The 17,112-nt window shown below is 31.6% G+C and overlaps 1 protein-coding gene across 2 annotated transcripts; it reads right to left on the bottom strand.

The window, feature by feature from the left end:
• Positions 1-6,009: 6,009 nt before the first annotated feature.
• On the bottom strand, positions 6,010-16,768 carry LOC136226763 (uncharacterized). Of its 2 annotated transcripts, none has more exons than XM_066015415.1 (14): positions 16,528-16,768; positions 16,264-16,373; positions 14,831-14,894; positions 14,624-14,734; positions 13,986-14,048; positions 10,466-10,535; positions 9,789-9,829; positions 8,717-8,797; positions 8,452-8,487; positions 7,990-8,073; positions 7,455-7,588; positions 6,900-6,988; positions 6,619-6,767; positions 6,010-6,366 (listed from the first exon to the last, which is right to left on the bottom strand). In XM_066015415.1, exons 1-14 carry the CDS (start codon positions 16,636-16,638, stop codon positions 6,220-6,222), a joined length of 1,290 nt encoding a protein of 429 aa, XP_065871487.1. In that variant the 5' UTR covers positions 16,639-16,768; the 3' UTR covers positions 6,010-6,219. The 2 variants fall into 2 exon arrangements, with proteins under 2 accessions (XP_065871487.1, XP_065871486.1); XM_066015414.1 differs by having other exon boundaries at positions 6,010-6,361.
• Between the last annotated feature and the right edge of the window lie 344 nt (positions 16,769-17,112).

Genomic DNA, 17,112 nt, shown 5'->3' with positions numbered 1-17,112 from the left:
AAGGACATAGAAGCAAATGGGAAGGTACATTTTTTTCACATCTTTTCCCCACAATACCAGTATCAATTTACCAACCTTCCCATAAAACTGACTTGATCGTCGGAGAGTTTTTCCGGAGATCCTGTCTCCGGTTCTGTTTTGCAGGTAACCGCGGCGAAGATCATCAAATCGAATCTAGCAAGTTATCATAATATTATTATTTCTACCAAAAAAAAATAATATTAATAATAAATAAACATATTATTAAAGATTAAACTAAATTAAATATCAAATAAAATCTAGGCTCGATAAAATCCTATGACATTAAATAAAAATGAGTCTAATTTAAATTAAAAATATAAATTACATACAAACACAAATTTATATATAATTTAAAGCCTATGAAATTAAATACAAATTTTTATATGAATACACACTCTTAACTTTTTATTACAATTAAGTATTAAGGTACAAAAATACCTTTAACGTTTTGGGTCCGGGGTTATTTTACTCCTAACGTCTAAATATGAATTTTCATATGAATACAAAATCTTGACTCAATTTATCAATGTTAAGAGTAAAATTGCTATTGGCTTCTAATATTAGGGATAAAATTGCACTATTTGAGATATTAAGGTAGTTGAGCCAGTTAATTTTTTAGAGCATTGTAATGTAAACGTATTAATATACTAATATTTATTTACTTTTCGCAAAATTTGCAAATAAGTTGCACCAAATAATTATAATTATAATAAATAATGATAATATATATAATGACAAAGCATAAATTATATATAAATATAATTATAATGAAAATAGATAAATTAATATATAATAAATTATAATAATTATAATAAATTGCTGAAATTATAAATAAATAATGATAATAATAATAAATTATATATAAATAATAATAATATATAATAATTATAATAAATAATGATAAATTATTGAATACTGAAACTGAATACTGAACTGAATTGAACTGAACTGAACTGATTACTACTGAACTGAACTGAACTGAACTGATTGTTACTGAAATTAAGTAATAAAGAATATGGCCTAAGTGATGTGTATGAAATAGATTGTTATGTTTGGATAGAATGTAAGATAAATGATGATTTCATAATGTAATTATATAAAATTACTTTTATATCATTTCATTTTTATAAATAAAATAAAAGACAGATGGTATTTTTTTGAAGAAAAAAATATGTACCATGATTCTCCTCAAATTTGGGATGTAAGAAAAATTATCAAAAATTCACCATCACCTACCATCACTTACTATGCTCTTCAATTACACCTCAATACAAATAAAATTACCTAATTAAACTTATATTCACTTACTTTTAAATACCATTATCCAAACAATTTCTACGAAAATCATTTTTATTTGATATAAATTACCTAGGAAAAACGGGTAGGCTACCCGTTTTCCTTTAGGGAAAACGGGTTTATTTTATTTTTTTAATTATAATAAATATTAAAAATTGATTGGACGCTTCAATACGTATTTTTTATAATTAAATTTATCTATACTTTTTTTCTATCCAATCAATACATAATTTATCAATAATTAAATTTACGTTCTAAAAGTTGTCAAAAAAAAAATTTACGTTCTAAAAGATAAATACATATAAATTAACAAATAAAAATTAATTGCACGCGTTAATACGTATTTTTTTATTTTCAATCAATAATTTATATATACGTTTTTTCTATCCAGTCAATACATAATTTACGTATAATTAAATTTACGTTCTAAAAGGTAAATAAATATAGTTTACCAAACAAAAATTAATTGGACACTTCAATACGTATTTTTTATTTACAATCAATAATTTATCTATACGTTTTTTCTATCCAATCAATATATAATTTATCTATAATTAATATTTATTATAATTAAAAAAAATAAACCCGTTTTTCCTAGGTAAAAACGGGTAGGCTACCCGTTTTACCTAGGAAAAACAGGTAGTTCATACTACCGGTCCATGGACCGGACCGTATGGGCTACCCGTTTAGAGCAAATTCAACGAAAAAAAATCGTTTTAAGTTCGATTCGTTAAATTTCAGATTATTGGTAAATACGGAACTTAGATGTTTAAGTATTTTTCTTTGTTTTGAAGGCATGATTTTTCTTCGTTTTGTTCTTCAGGGTTGAGAGAATTTAACTTTTTTGAATGAAAAATGAAAAGGGTAAAAATGTCAAACAGGAGGCGACGGTAAGTAAAATAGGTGCGACGTATAGCAAAACCCTATAATTATCAAATTAAAACAAAATAAAAAAGTTGATATTAAAAAAAAATATAGTTTCAAACTCATTTGAATAAGTTATATTAATTTTGCACTATAAAGGGGTAAGAAATACTACTTTTATGGAGTTAAGGGGGTAAAAAGGATTATAAAAGGTGGGAAATACCACTTTTATGAAGTTAAGAGGTAAATAGGACATTCGATGAGTTGGCGAGGGGTAAAATGACCAATTTGGATAAGTTAAAGAGGTAAAAAATACCATTTTTATGAAGTTAAGGGGGTAAATAGAACATTCGATTAGTTGAATGGGTAAAATGACCAATTTCAACAAATTAGGCCTAAAAATATGTAGACACTATCATTAATGGTAAGAAATTGTAAAATTGTGTACTTAACGTTTTCAATATAAAGCAATTGGACACAAATAGTGGAGGAGTCTGCCTTTAATTGTTTGAAGTGTGAAAAATAAATTCAACTAATATTAGTTGAGTTTAAATGTTTTTTTTTTTTTTTTTTACCTCTACACGGTTTGACCTGGAGCAAAAAGAAAATATACATGCACAACCTTCATCTCTCACGGTTCAATTAGCATCCGAAAAATAAAACAAAACAAACAAACATGCACAACCTTTATTAAAAGATAAGGTAATAAAATAGATTTAAAGTTTTTAAAAAAACTATTAATTTAGACTCTATATATAAAATAATATAAATATAAGCTTAACATTTATAAAAGAATACTAATTTAAGTCTCGATAATGAAACGTGACACGTTATTCATATTATTCCGTTAAGTTCTGCCAACTGTAAATGGAAAGAGAAATATGAAAATGATGTGTCATATATATCGAGGCTTAAAATTAGTACTATTTTGTAAATGACTATTTTATACGTGACATCTAAATTGATATTTTCCTAAACACTTGAGACCTATTTTGATACTCATCCTTTTTATTAACTGAAACTATCGATTTTTAATATAATAAACTTGAAATCGGTCCATTAATACCAATTTATCTTATTAACGATTAGCTAATACTTTCAGTTAAGTTTTTCAGTTACATTTATTTATTTCTTTTAATAGTTATAATTTTTATTCTTTCAAAAAAATAGTTATAATTTTTATACTTTCAAAAACAATACCTTACAGATAGTTTGGACTGTATTGAGTGTGGAGAAACGGAAAGCCAAATACATGTTTTGCGTGATTGTCCAAAAGCGGTAGAAATATGACTCAGATTCAGTCCAAGTACTCATCGTACCCGCTTTTTCAATATAGATTGCAAAAAAATGGCTTTGGAAGAACTTAACGTATATGGTTCTGTATGATGGTATCCCCTGGTCGTGTCTGTTCTTAATGTGCTTATGGTGGATTTGGAAATGGTGCTGTCAAATGGTGTTTGGAGATGAGGAGTGGGTACGAGATAAGGTGGTGTTCGTCATGGCTCGAGCGAAGGAAGTTATAAATGCACGACTTTTGCTAGTTAATGCCGAATGTGCTAAAAGTAGGGATATTTGGATTCGCTGGTATCCACCGAACCCGTCCTGGATTAAGGTAAATACTGATGGTGCCAATAAAGGGAACCAAGGCCAAGCATCAGCATGGAGCTTAATCAGGGATGAGCAGGGACACTAGAGATGTGGATTTATGGTGAATCTCGGCGTTTGTACGACAGTATTAGCCGAACTCTAGGGTCGCTACTTTGGGCTTAAAATGGCTTGGGATAGAGGTTACAGAACGGTCCAAGTGGAACTTGATTCACAGACTGTACTGGCAATGATACATGGGGTGACTAGCGGGCATCATCGACTAGCTTTGCTATTGATGAGATGTCAGGAGTACATGAGTCGAGATTGGGAGCTAAGTCTGATTCATACGTTTCGTGAAGGAAATCAGATTGCTGACTGGATGACGAACTTCGCAGGATCACTTTGGATCATCACAAGTGTGATGTGCCTCCCGTCGACCTCCAAGCTATTCTTCGTGGGGATCAGCTTGGCCGACACTCCCATAAAATAAGTCGTTAATATGTTTGTTTGTTTTTTCTTATTTTGTTTGGGTTTTCACCCTCCTCTCATTACCCAAAAAAAACATTTAAATCACGTAAATATCCAACTAAAATCAATTAAATTACAATCTAATTAGAGTTCACATTATAGAAAAAAAAAATCATATGCAAACATAACTTAATTATATACAATGATTGATCAATTATTTTTTTTTTTTTTTTGTACAATTTCACATTTAAAACATAAATAAATAAATTCAAACATGAATTATTAACCGAAATATTTTACATTTAAAACAAAAACTAAAAATTGAAGAAATCTATTTGTATAAATCCAAACTTAAACCGTCGATTCAATTAACTGATTTTTTTGTTTAATTTTTCAATTTCCAATTCAGTTACCAGTTTGATCGGCTTCATCGCCCTCATCTAACTATGAAGAGCGCGTCGATACCTAGACCAGACCCTGAACCAAGGACATGAATACGCCGGTCTAGGATCTAAGACTGAATGGAGCCCAAAAGAATTGTAGGTCTATATATATAGAGTAATTTTTTTTTTATATATATTTATATTAATACCATTTAAGTTTTAAATGGTTCCAATAATTAATATTTTTTACTTAAAAGAGACCATTCTTCAAAAAAAAAAAAGAGAGACCCAATTGAAATTTTAAATATAAGTTGAAGGTTAATTTAAAGAAATTGTGAAATATTTTTTTCATTTTGGATAAATAAATGTATCTAATGAACTTAACAATACGTACCGTATATTTATTAATGAAATACTTTTTTTATTTTTTTTTGACAACTTACTTTTTTTATTTATTATCTATCAAAATACATCATTTTTAATTTTTATGTACAATTTTTTTTTTTATTAAAAGGGATCATTTTTTTTTTCTTTTTTCATCTAGAACCAATAAATTATCAGGACCAACCTTATCGACACCCCCATGCTTCACCATTATCTCTGGCAGTTAACCGTTCAGTTAGGTTTTCCTATTAACGTTTTTTATTCTTTTTTTTTTCAATGGTTAAACAAAAGTAACCATTAGCTATAATTTTTATCCAACCCTAAATATTTAAACAATAATATACAAATAATTATTGTATTGAATATTTAAATCATGCAATTTTAATTATTCAAACAAAATCAATTAGAATACAACCTAATTAAAGTTCATATTATAACAGAGAAAAATAAAATAAAGGCCATTAAACATAACCTAATTATATATAACAATTCATCAATTAGTCTATACAATTTCACATTTAAATAATAATATTTTTTTTTAGATTTGATATAATATATATATTATTCTACATTCAAAACCAAAATTGAAAATCGAAGAAAATACTTGTATAAACCAAAACTAAAACAGTCGGTTCAGTTAATTGGTTTTTTTTGTTCAATTTTCCAGTTTCCAATTCGGTTACTAGTTTGATCAGCTTTGTCACCCTTATCTGTCTGTCGACAGCATGTCGACACCCGTGCTTACTGTCTCTATCTGTAGTAGCAGCGGGCCAACCCTGCACTGTCTCTATCTCTAGTAGTGGCGGAGCCAACCCTAGAGCTAGAGAGGCAATTATCTAAGGCCCAACCAGTTAGAGCTGGACAAAAAAAAGTTTTAGCCTCGAACACATCAAAGCGATACTGAGCCTCAACACTTAAAGGTGCCTAGCCCTACCTTTAATTTGTTTTCAATCAATTTTTATGAATTATAATTTAATTCAAAAATTAAGTATTTGAAATCTCAAAAGAAAAGAAAAAAACCTTCCATGGGACACATTTTCACGTTTTGTAGTGTTACCAGTGATCAATTTTACCAGCGATCAAAATCTCAAAGGATCTTCACATTTTCAACCTTCCATGGGATACAATAAATGGTTATCACAGCTTTAATCTCTCTATTCTTCTGCCCATTATGCCCTTGTATTATCCCCTAATTGCCAGCTTCCATGATCAGTGTCTACTGCACAGTAATTTTTGAGCCATGCAGATGCAGATTCAAGGACACGAAGCTCACCCATAAGGAGATATAAAGCCATTTGCTTTCGAAGACTGTATCTTTTACACTCGAAGCTTGAATTAGCATTAGCAGGCCCCAATTCCTGTACTTTACATCAACAAAAGCTTCAAACAACTTGCACGGACACGGACACGGACACAGGAGCGTTATTTCTAAAACATAACCTTCACAAAATAGCCTTCAAACGAAAACGGACACGAAACACATACACGCTACTAAAGAGGAGTGTTCGTGCAACATAGCTCACTTGGGTCTTTAAACAGCAAATTTTCAGTAGTTTTATAACCTAGAGCCTGACATGAACTATGAATTAGAAGAAACTATGCATGAATTCTTTACCTTTATACAGGCAATGTATTCCTGAATAATTTGATCGATTCTTAACAACAAGAACTCGTGTGCTTGGATCTCTCTGCTGCCATTTTTCAGAGCTTGACGAGCCAAACGGCCATCAGTTCGAGCAGCTTCATTGACCAAATTGCTTAGATCTGAATATTCCACTTTACTGATTAGTAAAATGAATAAACAAATTTTACATGAACTGGCTTGGAAAAAATATTACCAATTCTGCAACATATAAGAGTTTCAGACCAGGTGAATCAGTACAATTTGAAACGCACCTTCATAAGAGATGCTAGATAAAACACGTGCAAATGCACGAAGTGACGGTGGCAGACCCTTCCCTTTTCCTGAAGCCGATTTCACTTCCCTGTGTGATGATGAAGTCGTCAGAAAAGGAACTGTACATTCATAACAACTACCTCAAGTCATGCCAGATTGAGCACTAAAGCAACGATTTAAACCTCCAATATTTAAATGAAAAATGCGCCATAAGCATATTAGTGATTATGAATGTAAACAAATTGAAATATAGACAAACTTGCTCATTTTAACTTGGACATAATTTTATAGATTCAAAAGAGGCAAATGTTTAGCACAGATATCATAATCAGGAGCATGTTTATCTAATTGAAACATCACAGTTGCAGGATAAAGAACATATTGCAATAGCTAAAAGCTTTTGCTCAAGACCTTAAGCATTTATACTATTCAATCAAAACTCAAGATTTGCTCTAATTTTGTTGTTTATTCTAACAAAACAATATTGAGATAGCTCCACCAATGATTCAACATAATTTTCAATATCAAATTGTAAAGCGAGCCTGAGTACTGACTTGATTACAAAAGTATTCCATGAAGAGTCTACGCCATTATCATCTTCAACTGTCGGTAAATGATATTTTTGGAGAATTTCCGACTTCATTTCACGCAATAAATCATCATGGGGTATATTAAGCTGTATCTTCACCTAGAAACACCAAAATCATTTGTAAAAGCATACTTACTAATAGGAATACAGGATGAAAAGCACTAATGGAACATGATATTATAGTAATCTCACTAAGATGAAAAGATAGAGTCCTCATTTAAAAATTTCAAAATAAAGATATATACAGCTTTTCAATACTGATTAAGTGAATTTACTGTGAACTATAAATTCCTGAAAAGGTCTGAAACAGAGAACAGCAGTGACAACAGTTACATTCTTAATTAAATATTGAAAGCAGAATATAGACAGCTTTATAATACTGAGTCTGTCAATTATTTACTACAGATATTGAGAATTGAGCCGAAACATCTTTGATGTATGAAAACTCCTTGCAAGATCATACAACTAAGCAGACTTGCAACTTCGGATCCAAGGCTAACCTGGTCATGGATGTTATAAGGTAGTGCAAACCCAAAATCCAGGAGCAAGGTAGCATTTGAAAATTTTCCATACCTAATAAGTACCTGCATGAATGTCTCGAATGAATTTATTTTTATTTTCTTTTAAAAAAAGTATCTTATTCCATATTCATTAACTTAGAATCTTTTCTTTTAGTTCAACTTCCTAATAATTCACAATTTATTACATCTGTAACAAGCACATAGAAGAGATGGGAATCCTCATGTGAGGATTGGGCTAAACGAGGACCTATAGAAAGGATTACCCTAAAGCAATGTACACTGAGCATGCAACTATGTTACTGTAATTTGATCCTAGCTATTTTGCTCAAAAAGTTTAATAATGCGCTTAAAGTGGTTGAGCTTCATAAAAAAGATTATTTTTCACATTTCAGACACAGAAATACTTCATGTGAATGGAGATGAAATATTTCAATCTCTGACCTCTTCGTGAGCTGCATAATCACGGTCAGCAATGACCTGCAAATAAGGATTAGAAGAAATGACACAAGATCAAACTCAGAAGAATTTTTTTTTAAAAAAATAAAATTAATAAAGCTCCCAGATCATATTGTGATTCCAAGAAATAGAAGTGAAAAAAAAGATAGTTTTTTAGTTAAAACAACTCACAAGTGCCATTCTACTATTGCACTCGTGATAATTAGACATAGAAGGAAACATAAATAAGTCACCAAAAGAAAGAGTATACCTCGGAGAATTGTTTCTCTTCATCATTTAATACAACAGCTTTAGAAAACCCATCATGGTTCAGGAAATCTGCAAATGGAATCTACAGAATAACCTAATGATTCAAAGCACTTTAATATGAAAAAATGAACACAGAAGACAAGAATTGTCATCGAATCGGACTCGATTGAATTACACCAAATCCGATACATTAACCTTGTTTGGATCAAATCCCATGCAAGAAAATATTTGAATCTATTTACTAGAATTCAATTCAGTACCAAACCATTTCCTATGTTTGGAAAACATATCTAATATACAAGAATTAGTAATTGAGAAAATATGTCCTTCACAAGCTACTCTTAATTGAATTATCACAAAATTGGGCCATCTTTGCCCTAATTCACACATCACAAGCTACTCTAAAATATGAGAAAATCACTTCTTGTATTTTTTTTTCCAAACATGAAAATTGTGCAAATAGAATTTCAATTGAATTGATTCCACCCAAAATGGGGGTTTCCAGAAACTCTGTAAATGATTTTTGAAGGCTGTTTTGTCCATTAGTCCAGCTGATTTTGAAATACCTGTCCATATCCAAACCCTAATGCATTAAAGATGATCTAGTCCATACTTGTGGCCAAATCTCTTTAAAAATTAACAAAAGTGAAAATAAAATAACAGAATTAAGTTTTATGCATGCCAACTTAATAATATAATCAAAATTAACGAATTGTTATAGGTGCATGTACATGTGAGTAGAGAAGTATAATGTCAGATAATTGATATAACAAATCATGTCCCACTATACCTAAAGAAATGTACATGTACAACCAAGAAAATATAAGACTGAACTGGGAAAACAATCATGACAAATATATTTACATATTCAATTTAAAATAATTGTATTAAATAATTAATATATTAGTATTACCTTCAGGTCAAGATCCATATTTATGCACTCTATTATAGATAATAGTAAAGACACTAGGGTTCTAATTGGACAATTTTATAAATATTTCAAAAATTCAGATGCTCTTACACCAGAATCAATTCAGATAAGGTTTCAATATAATTTCATGATAAGGCATTACCAGAGATACACTTTTTCTGCTTCCCCAAGCTCGAGATTTAACTGTCATATTCACACACATACAAAAAAATATCACCATAGCTTTCTTTTTTTGGTGAACAAGGAAAGCTAAGAAAAAAAAAACAGGAAAAGGGAAAAAAAAAAAGAGCAACAAAGCAGACTACACTAAGTAGCAATTAATCTGGGGAAAGAAGTTCCCAAATAATCTTCCCAAAGGAGATCTTGAATTCCAGGAAACTATCGTTATAGCTTGACATACTCCAAAAGGAGTTAGTGCTAGCACTTAAACAGCAACAGCAAATTAAAACGAAATCAGCTTTCTGATTTTTCTTTTCACAACATACAAATTTAAGTATTTCTGAAGCAATCTATATCATTAGGACCATCATCCAGTCCATTTATACTTTATACAAGATTAGCTGTTTGATTAACTCATAGTATTCAACCCATCATTTATACTTTATACAAGATAGCTGTTTGAGCAACAAAGTTGGAAAAATATTTGCAGATTAGAAAAAACAGTATTGAGTAACCAATTGGGGTTAAAGAGGGAGAAAATCTTTAAAAAGATTTGAATGTTCTTAATGGTAGAAAAAGCTCTTTATGTTCAAAACAGGAATTTAAGTACGAACAACCAGAAACAGAGAATGACCCAAGTTATCAAAAGAAGTTCCTCACCTATAGCATATGCATGCATGAAATCCTGAAATGTGATGCTCCTTGAAATTTGAGGGTAATCCTCAAGAATCTACAAAGGAGAAAATTATTATGACAAAAATACACAAGGAGCATTAACAATCACACGTCTTCATTAGGTACAATTAAGCCTGAATCAGTATGATTTGAAGTTTTAAGGATTTCATCATCTCATATCTTGAAATGGCAAAATATCTTCAAGGATATGAGATACTGACACATATTTCTTCCCATCATACTGATCATAACACCAAACTCCTCTTTCTTTCAAGCTATTATCAAAATATAGGATAATAGCTTGATGCTAACACATCTATTAATCTCTTTCTATCCCCATTTCTTTACTTTTTTCTTGAGATAGTAAGAGCCAAAGAAGTGGAAAGATTAGTATCTTAACTACTCTCCACTTTATCATCTGCAAAAACTTGAGCCAAAATGGGAGCTTTACATGAGATTACTGCTGCTAATATGTTCTCCATTCTAATTTTGGACGGACATGATTAGATCTTTTTAATTTTTCAAGAACTTGTTTGGGATATTATAATTTCTACAAGTCAAAACAGTAAAAAGAAACCCTGATTGTGCAATTCCGTATAAGATTGTTTGTTAATTTAAAAGCCCAGTCTAATGAGTAAATGAACTTAGAAGAAAGATGGCTTATGAAACAGGCAAAAGCTGGTGAAAAGAAGGAAAAAGTGTATAGAAGTTGGATTTACAGTTCACATCTGCAAGACAAAAATTTCAGATTCCAAGCTTGTAAACTAACCAATAAAAAGCAAAATGTACTTACTGGTTCCATTGTAAAGAAATATTTTTCTATTTGAGCTTTTTGTTTGATTGTTTCCTCATAAACGGAGCTTGGAGAAATCATGTCCAACTCACTTTTGCTCCAGAATTTTCAAACAACGAAAAACTATAAAATGCCTAAATACAAATGTGTTTCTGATCAGTTAGAAAGCAACAACACCGAAAGACTAAGCCACTCAAGCTTGAACCTCACAAATGTATTTCTGATCAGTTAGAAAGAAGGGAAAAGTACAAAAATAAACCTTGTGGTTACGCCCATTTTCGAACAACACCCATGTGGTTTAAAAGTTTGCAAAGTGGTACCATGTACTTCATTCCGTTAGCAAACACGTACCAAATTGACTAACGGTGTTAAAAGTCAAAGGAAAAAGAGTTAGTTTGGTCCTTATATTTATTTATTTTTATAAATTGACCTCCTTATTATCTAATTATCACAAACAAACCCCAAAATAAAAAATAAAAATCAAATATACCATCTTCTCCATCTCTCTTTAATTTCTTATTTTTTTCTTCTTTCTCTCTCCTCTCTCTTAATTCCTCTCTCTAAAATTCAATGTGTTGATCAATGATTTTGTGATTAAAAGAAAAACACCATAGTTCCCAAATCCCATTCGGTTATTTAACACTTCCAATAGAAATTAATCCATATGGTACTGTTTGAGTTCACATGGGTTCAAAGCAGGACCTTACTCAATCTCCTTGCTTAAAGAATGGACTGATAAATTTTCAGATGAATTGAAATTCAAGGTTTGGAAGTCCGGCCAAAGCCCCGAAGAAGCAATGTTCCTGAATCCTGACTGATGCTATTCGCCAGTTTTCCCATGGGAAGTAGACAACTTCAAAATTTCTTATAGAAACAAATTATATGCTCACATTTTTAGTCTAGTGCAAAGCTATACCTAGTACAGATGAACCCAAAGTGTGGACATAACCACAGTTACAGGCTCAAGTTTGAGCCTTATAGTATAGTTTTGGGAGCTAGCTACTTCAGTTTAAGTAAGGTCTCAGGTTCGAGTTTTTTATATGACAAAAACAGTTATTTACTTTGAGAGCCTTCCGAGCTCGAATTCAGTAAAAGGATACTGAAATACCAAAAAATTTATGTATACTAGTCTCAGTACGTTTTGAAAACCAAAGTAATTAAAGGAGAAGTTCAACTTTTATTATGTGCTTTTCAATGAGTTTGAGCAATGGTTGAAAGCAGGTTCAAATCATCTATATGATAACATATCAGCACTGGCAAGATTCAACCTTTTTCTTTCTATTATGTTTCTGATGAATATCAAATAGAACATGGTTTGTCATTGATGTTGTTGAGCGAATTCGTTAGCTGGGCAGAGTCCCTTTAAATCGAATGGGATTTGGGAATAATGGTGCTTTTCTTTTAATCAGAAAATCATAGATTATTGATCAACACATTGAATTTTAGAGAGAGAAATTAAGAGAGAGAAGAGAGAAAGAAGAAAAGAAAAATAAAAAATTAAAGAGAGATGGAGAAGATGGTATATTTGATTTTTATTTTTTATTTTGAGGTTTGTTTGTGATAATTAGATAATAAGGAGGTCAATTTATAAAAATAAATAAATATAAGGACCAAACTAACTCTTTTTCCTTTAACTTTTAACACCGTTAGTCAATTTGGTACGTGTTTGCTAACGGAATGAAATACATGGTACCACTTTGCAAACTTTTAAACCACATGGGTGTTGTTCGAAAATGGGCGTAACCACAAGGTTTATTTTTGTACTTTTCCCTAGAAAGAAATAGCACTGAAATAAGCCACTCAAGCTTGAACCTCACAACTTAAGATGCCTGAATATATATTTTTTTTTGAGGGAAAAGTACAAAAGTGACCTCTGTAGTTTTATCAATTTGCAAGTAGAGGAATGTGGTATATTTTTTTTTTTTTGCAAAAGAGTGCATGTGCTTTACATAGTTAACAAAAAAAGAATTTTACTAATATCATTTGCCACCTCATCAAGTTAACATGCCACATCATCAATTCAATATTTCATATGTGCCATGTCAGAAAATTCAACAAGTCAACATTACAAGTCATCGAAGTCAACATGCCACATAATCAATTCAGTATTTCATATGTGCCATGTCAGAAAATTCAACAAGTCAACATTACAAGTCATCGAAGTCAACATGGCACATCATTGAATACTAACACCATTAGTCAATTTTTTTTTTTTTTTTTTTTTTTTTTTTTTTTTTTTGCTGATTGTGTAAAGCACATGCCCCCTCTTACAATAAAAATACCACGTTTCTCTGCTTGCAAATCGATGAAACCACATGGATTATTTTTGTACTTTTCCCTTATTCTTTTATTAAGGGCAATATGACAGGCAAAATTCTTGTTGTTTGACCCAACCTTGAACTTTGAACCATGGCCATGTCAACCTGTTTACCGTTTTGTTTTAAGAAGGTAGAATGATTTTGAATAAAAAAGAAGATTGTCCTACAGATATATAGTAGTTCTTCCAATACAACAGCCCAGGACAGAGCATGTATGAAACCACTGATTGCAACACCAAATGGATCCAAAAGGACCAGAACAGTAAAAATGCATCACTCAAAGTGAAATAGGTATTGTGTAGCAAATGAAAGATGAAACAAAATTTGTAGAGAATTTTAGAATTAATGAAAGAAAAATTCTTTTCATGAAAATGAACAACATTATAACATTCACCGTGCTATGCATTTCTTCAAGCTGAGGAAGACAGCTGATGTAAGGGCCCCATTCAGTTTCCTCCTATTAAGGGAAAGAAGAGGGGAAATAGTCATTAGTAATGCTACTTGCATTAGAATGCAGCATAGTCAATCATGTATCTACTATTTACTGTTAAAATTTTCTGGATAGCAACTAAACCGAGTTGGATAACTTGAAGGCATAGAGAGACACGTGTGAAAAAAAAACCTTTATCTTTGATCCCTCCTCTTTTTGGTTTATGTGTAGCCAAATCAACAAGACAACTTTCAAAAGAGACGAATTTTCTCTGTCAAAGCACAAAGATGACCGGCTTTATGTCCTGACTTAACTTTAGGACTGAGAAAGGAAAGCTCTATATGACATTATTTTTCATGTGCTACTTGACCTTTTTGTTCAATGTCAGATTCACCTCGAGGTTCTATATTGTTATTTTGAGCACTTAAAATAAAAACTATTAAGGGGCCACAAGATCCAAAAGAGCTTCTCAAATTTCAGTGTAACAGCTAAGAAAATACATAAGAACTCTCTTGAAGCATATAAATATATAATGTTAAGATTTGAAAATTATTCTTCAATGAAACATATAATTTCCATATAGAACACGTATTATATTTTACCTTGCAAACTTTCTGCTCAACCAGAAGCACAAGAGCAAGCTTTGCAACACTCCCAATTTTATTGTCTAACAAGACTGAAAGTTTTGGGAGTAGACTATTTGATGCTATTTGCTGCAAATTCGTGTAAATAAAACTTCAACCACTTTATGTTATAGCTTACTACAGTCAAATTACTCTTCCAACAGAAAAAGCAAAATACACCCATACCGCACTATATGGAACCCTCAAGATGCAGTCTCCAGTTTGTATTCTTTCTGAAGCAAATAATGACCTGAATTTATACATATTATAATCAGACCAACAATATATATAATAAGAGAGAGAGAAAGAGAGAAAGAGAGAGAGATGCATCATTGGACACATTTTCACAACAGAAAAATATTTTCCAATGATGGTTGCTAACTTGCTGCTTATCTTAAGCAAACGAGTTTACATCCATAAACTTATAAAGATAAAGAAAATAAAAAATAAAAATCATAAAAAAACAATTAACCCTTGTTTACAAAGTACAAACTAATACAAGCTCTAGTAAAAATAAAATGTATAGACCATACCTCAACTTTCCAAATAATATTTAAATATCACAAGTATTCAACCTGTGTCTCAAAACTCCCCAATTTCTACTCCCTTTTTTTCAGAAAAAAAAAAGCCATTTTGACCAGAATCAGCCCCTGGAAACCTGACATTGGCATCCATGTAATAATGCATACAATGACATGGATGATGTGTTTTGTTATCAAGTTGACTTCTTTTATTACATGTCATCCGAGTTAACATATGGAATCCAAGTCAGCATATGTAGGATTACATAGATACCAACATGGCATTTCCAGCAAGCTGATCATTTGATTCTGGTCAAAACAATTTTTTTCTGGAATGAAATTGAAATTGATAGGTTCCTTTACACATTGAACTTTTACGGCATTTTCAAAACTATCAAGAAAGCTCAGGGACATTATTGCATTTTTTACCCGTAAAAGCTGCAGCTACTCCTAAAATATAGGAACACACCTAATAAGCTATTTAAGGGAGGACACATTTGTGTACGCACAATCATAACAGTCTTACGTGCCATATTACCAACATGGCATTTCGAGCAAGTTGATCATCTGATTCTGGTCAAAACAGCTTTTTCTGGAATGAAACTGAAATTGATAGCTTCGTTTACACATTAAAATTTTGGGGCATTTTCAAAACTTTCGAGAAAGTTCAGGGACATTAGTGCACTTTCACCCGTAAAAGCTCCAGATACTTCTAAAATATAGGAATACACCCAGGTAGAAGGATACATTTGTTTGTTGTAAGGCACAATCATAACAACCTTATGTGCCAAACAGCTACCAGATAAAAATGGCACACCCACAACAAAGAGATGCCAGGCCAAAATATCCAGGCATTTCTTTACACATAGCAGGGGCAGTTAGAAACACTTTCCTGTGAAACTCAAATGGTGGTGGTGGGCATAAACATTCCGTTTTGAGAAATTCGATGTATATGAAGGTACTTAATTGCTTACGTTAATAATACTATCCAACCATTGATATGAAGCCACACATTCATCATCAAATTTACAGAATTTGGTAAAAATTCAGACAAATTGCAGTTGATAATTCCATAACTCGGAAAAGAAAAGAAAAAACCTGCCATGTGGGGATTTCCCAATGTATAGCTTGGATGAAACTGCAACACCCGCTTTCCTCTCCAACCAAGGCAAAAAATCTTCAGTTTCCTCGTCGAAATGACTCAAGACCTGTCAGGATAAAGCAACAAGCCGATTAAAATTGCAAATTATGTTGAAAAAATCCCGCAATATAAACAATTAGCGGATATCTTCACATAATAATAATGATTAGTAACAGGATATGCTTTGAAATGACAAAATTGAAAGTGAAAGTGTACGTCACCTGCGGTTGAGAAATGGAGGAGAAATTTGGGGAAACGGAGAAACGATGAGAGATGACGAGGAAGCGGCGTAGAGAGCAACATGGTTGTAGGATGGCAGCACGCAGTAGCATTTGAATAAAACCAAGGCAAAAAGTGCAAGTGGTCGAGCTCGAGCTCAGCACGCACTAGCCTAGCAATGGGTGCTGCTGAAATCCAACAGTGACATGCTTGCTTGCCATCTTTGGAAAGTCTTTCATCGCTTAATAAACAGTTGACCCCTGAACTTATACAAAAAATAAAAATAAAAATAAAAAAAAATAAAAAAAATAAAAAATAAAAAAAATTGACTGGTACTCTAAACTTACGAAATATGTCCTTAAAAATATTACGATTAAGTCCTAAATCTATAAAAACCTCACCAAAATATATAAAACCAAAATATATAAAACAAAAAGTTAATTTGTAACACGCTGGTCCAATATCATGTAGATATTGTCCAGTCTGGCCCAATTTCAACACATTGGGCCTCACGGCTTCAAAACGCGTTTGTATGTATTGGATTCACATTTTACTAATAAGCCACAATCACTCCCTCTCCATTTCCG

Source organism: Euphorbia lathyris, chromosome 4 (genome assembly GCF_963576675.1).
Source record: "Euphorbia lathyris chromosome 4, ddEupLath1.1, whole genome shotgun sequence".
Taxonomy (NCBI): Eukaryota; Viridiplantae; Streptophyta; class Magnoliopsida; order Malpighiales; family Euphorbiaceae; genus Euphorbia; species Euphorbia lathyris.
Note: the sequence above shows the minus strand (reverse complement) of the source record. Positions and strands in the feature narration are given on the sequence as shown.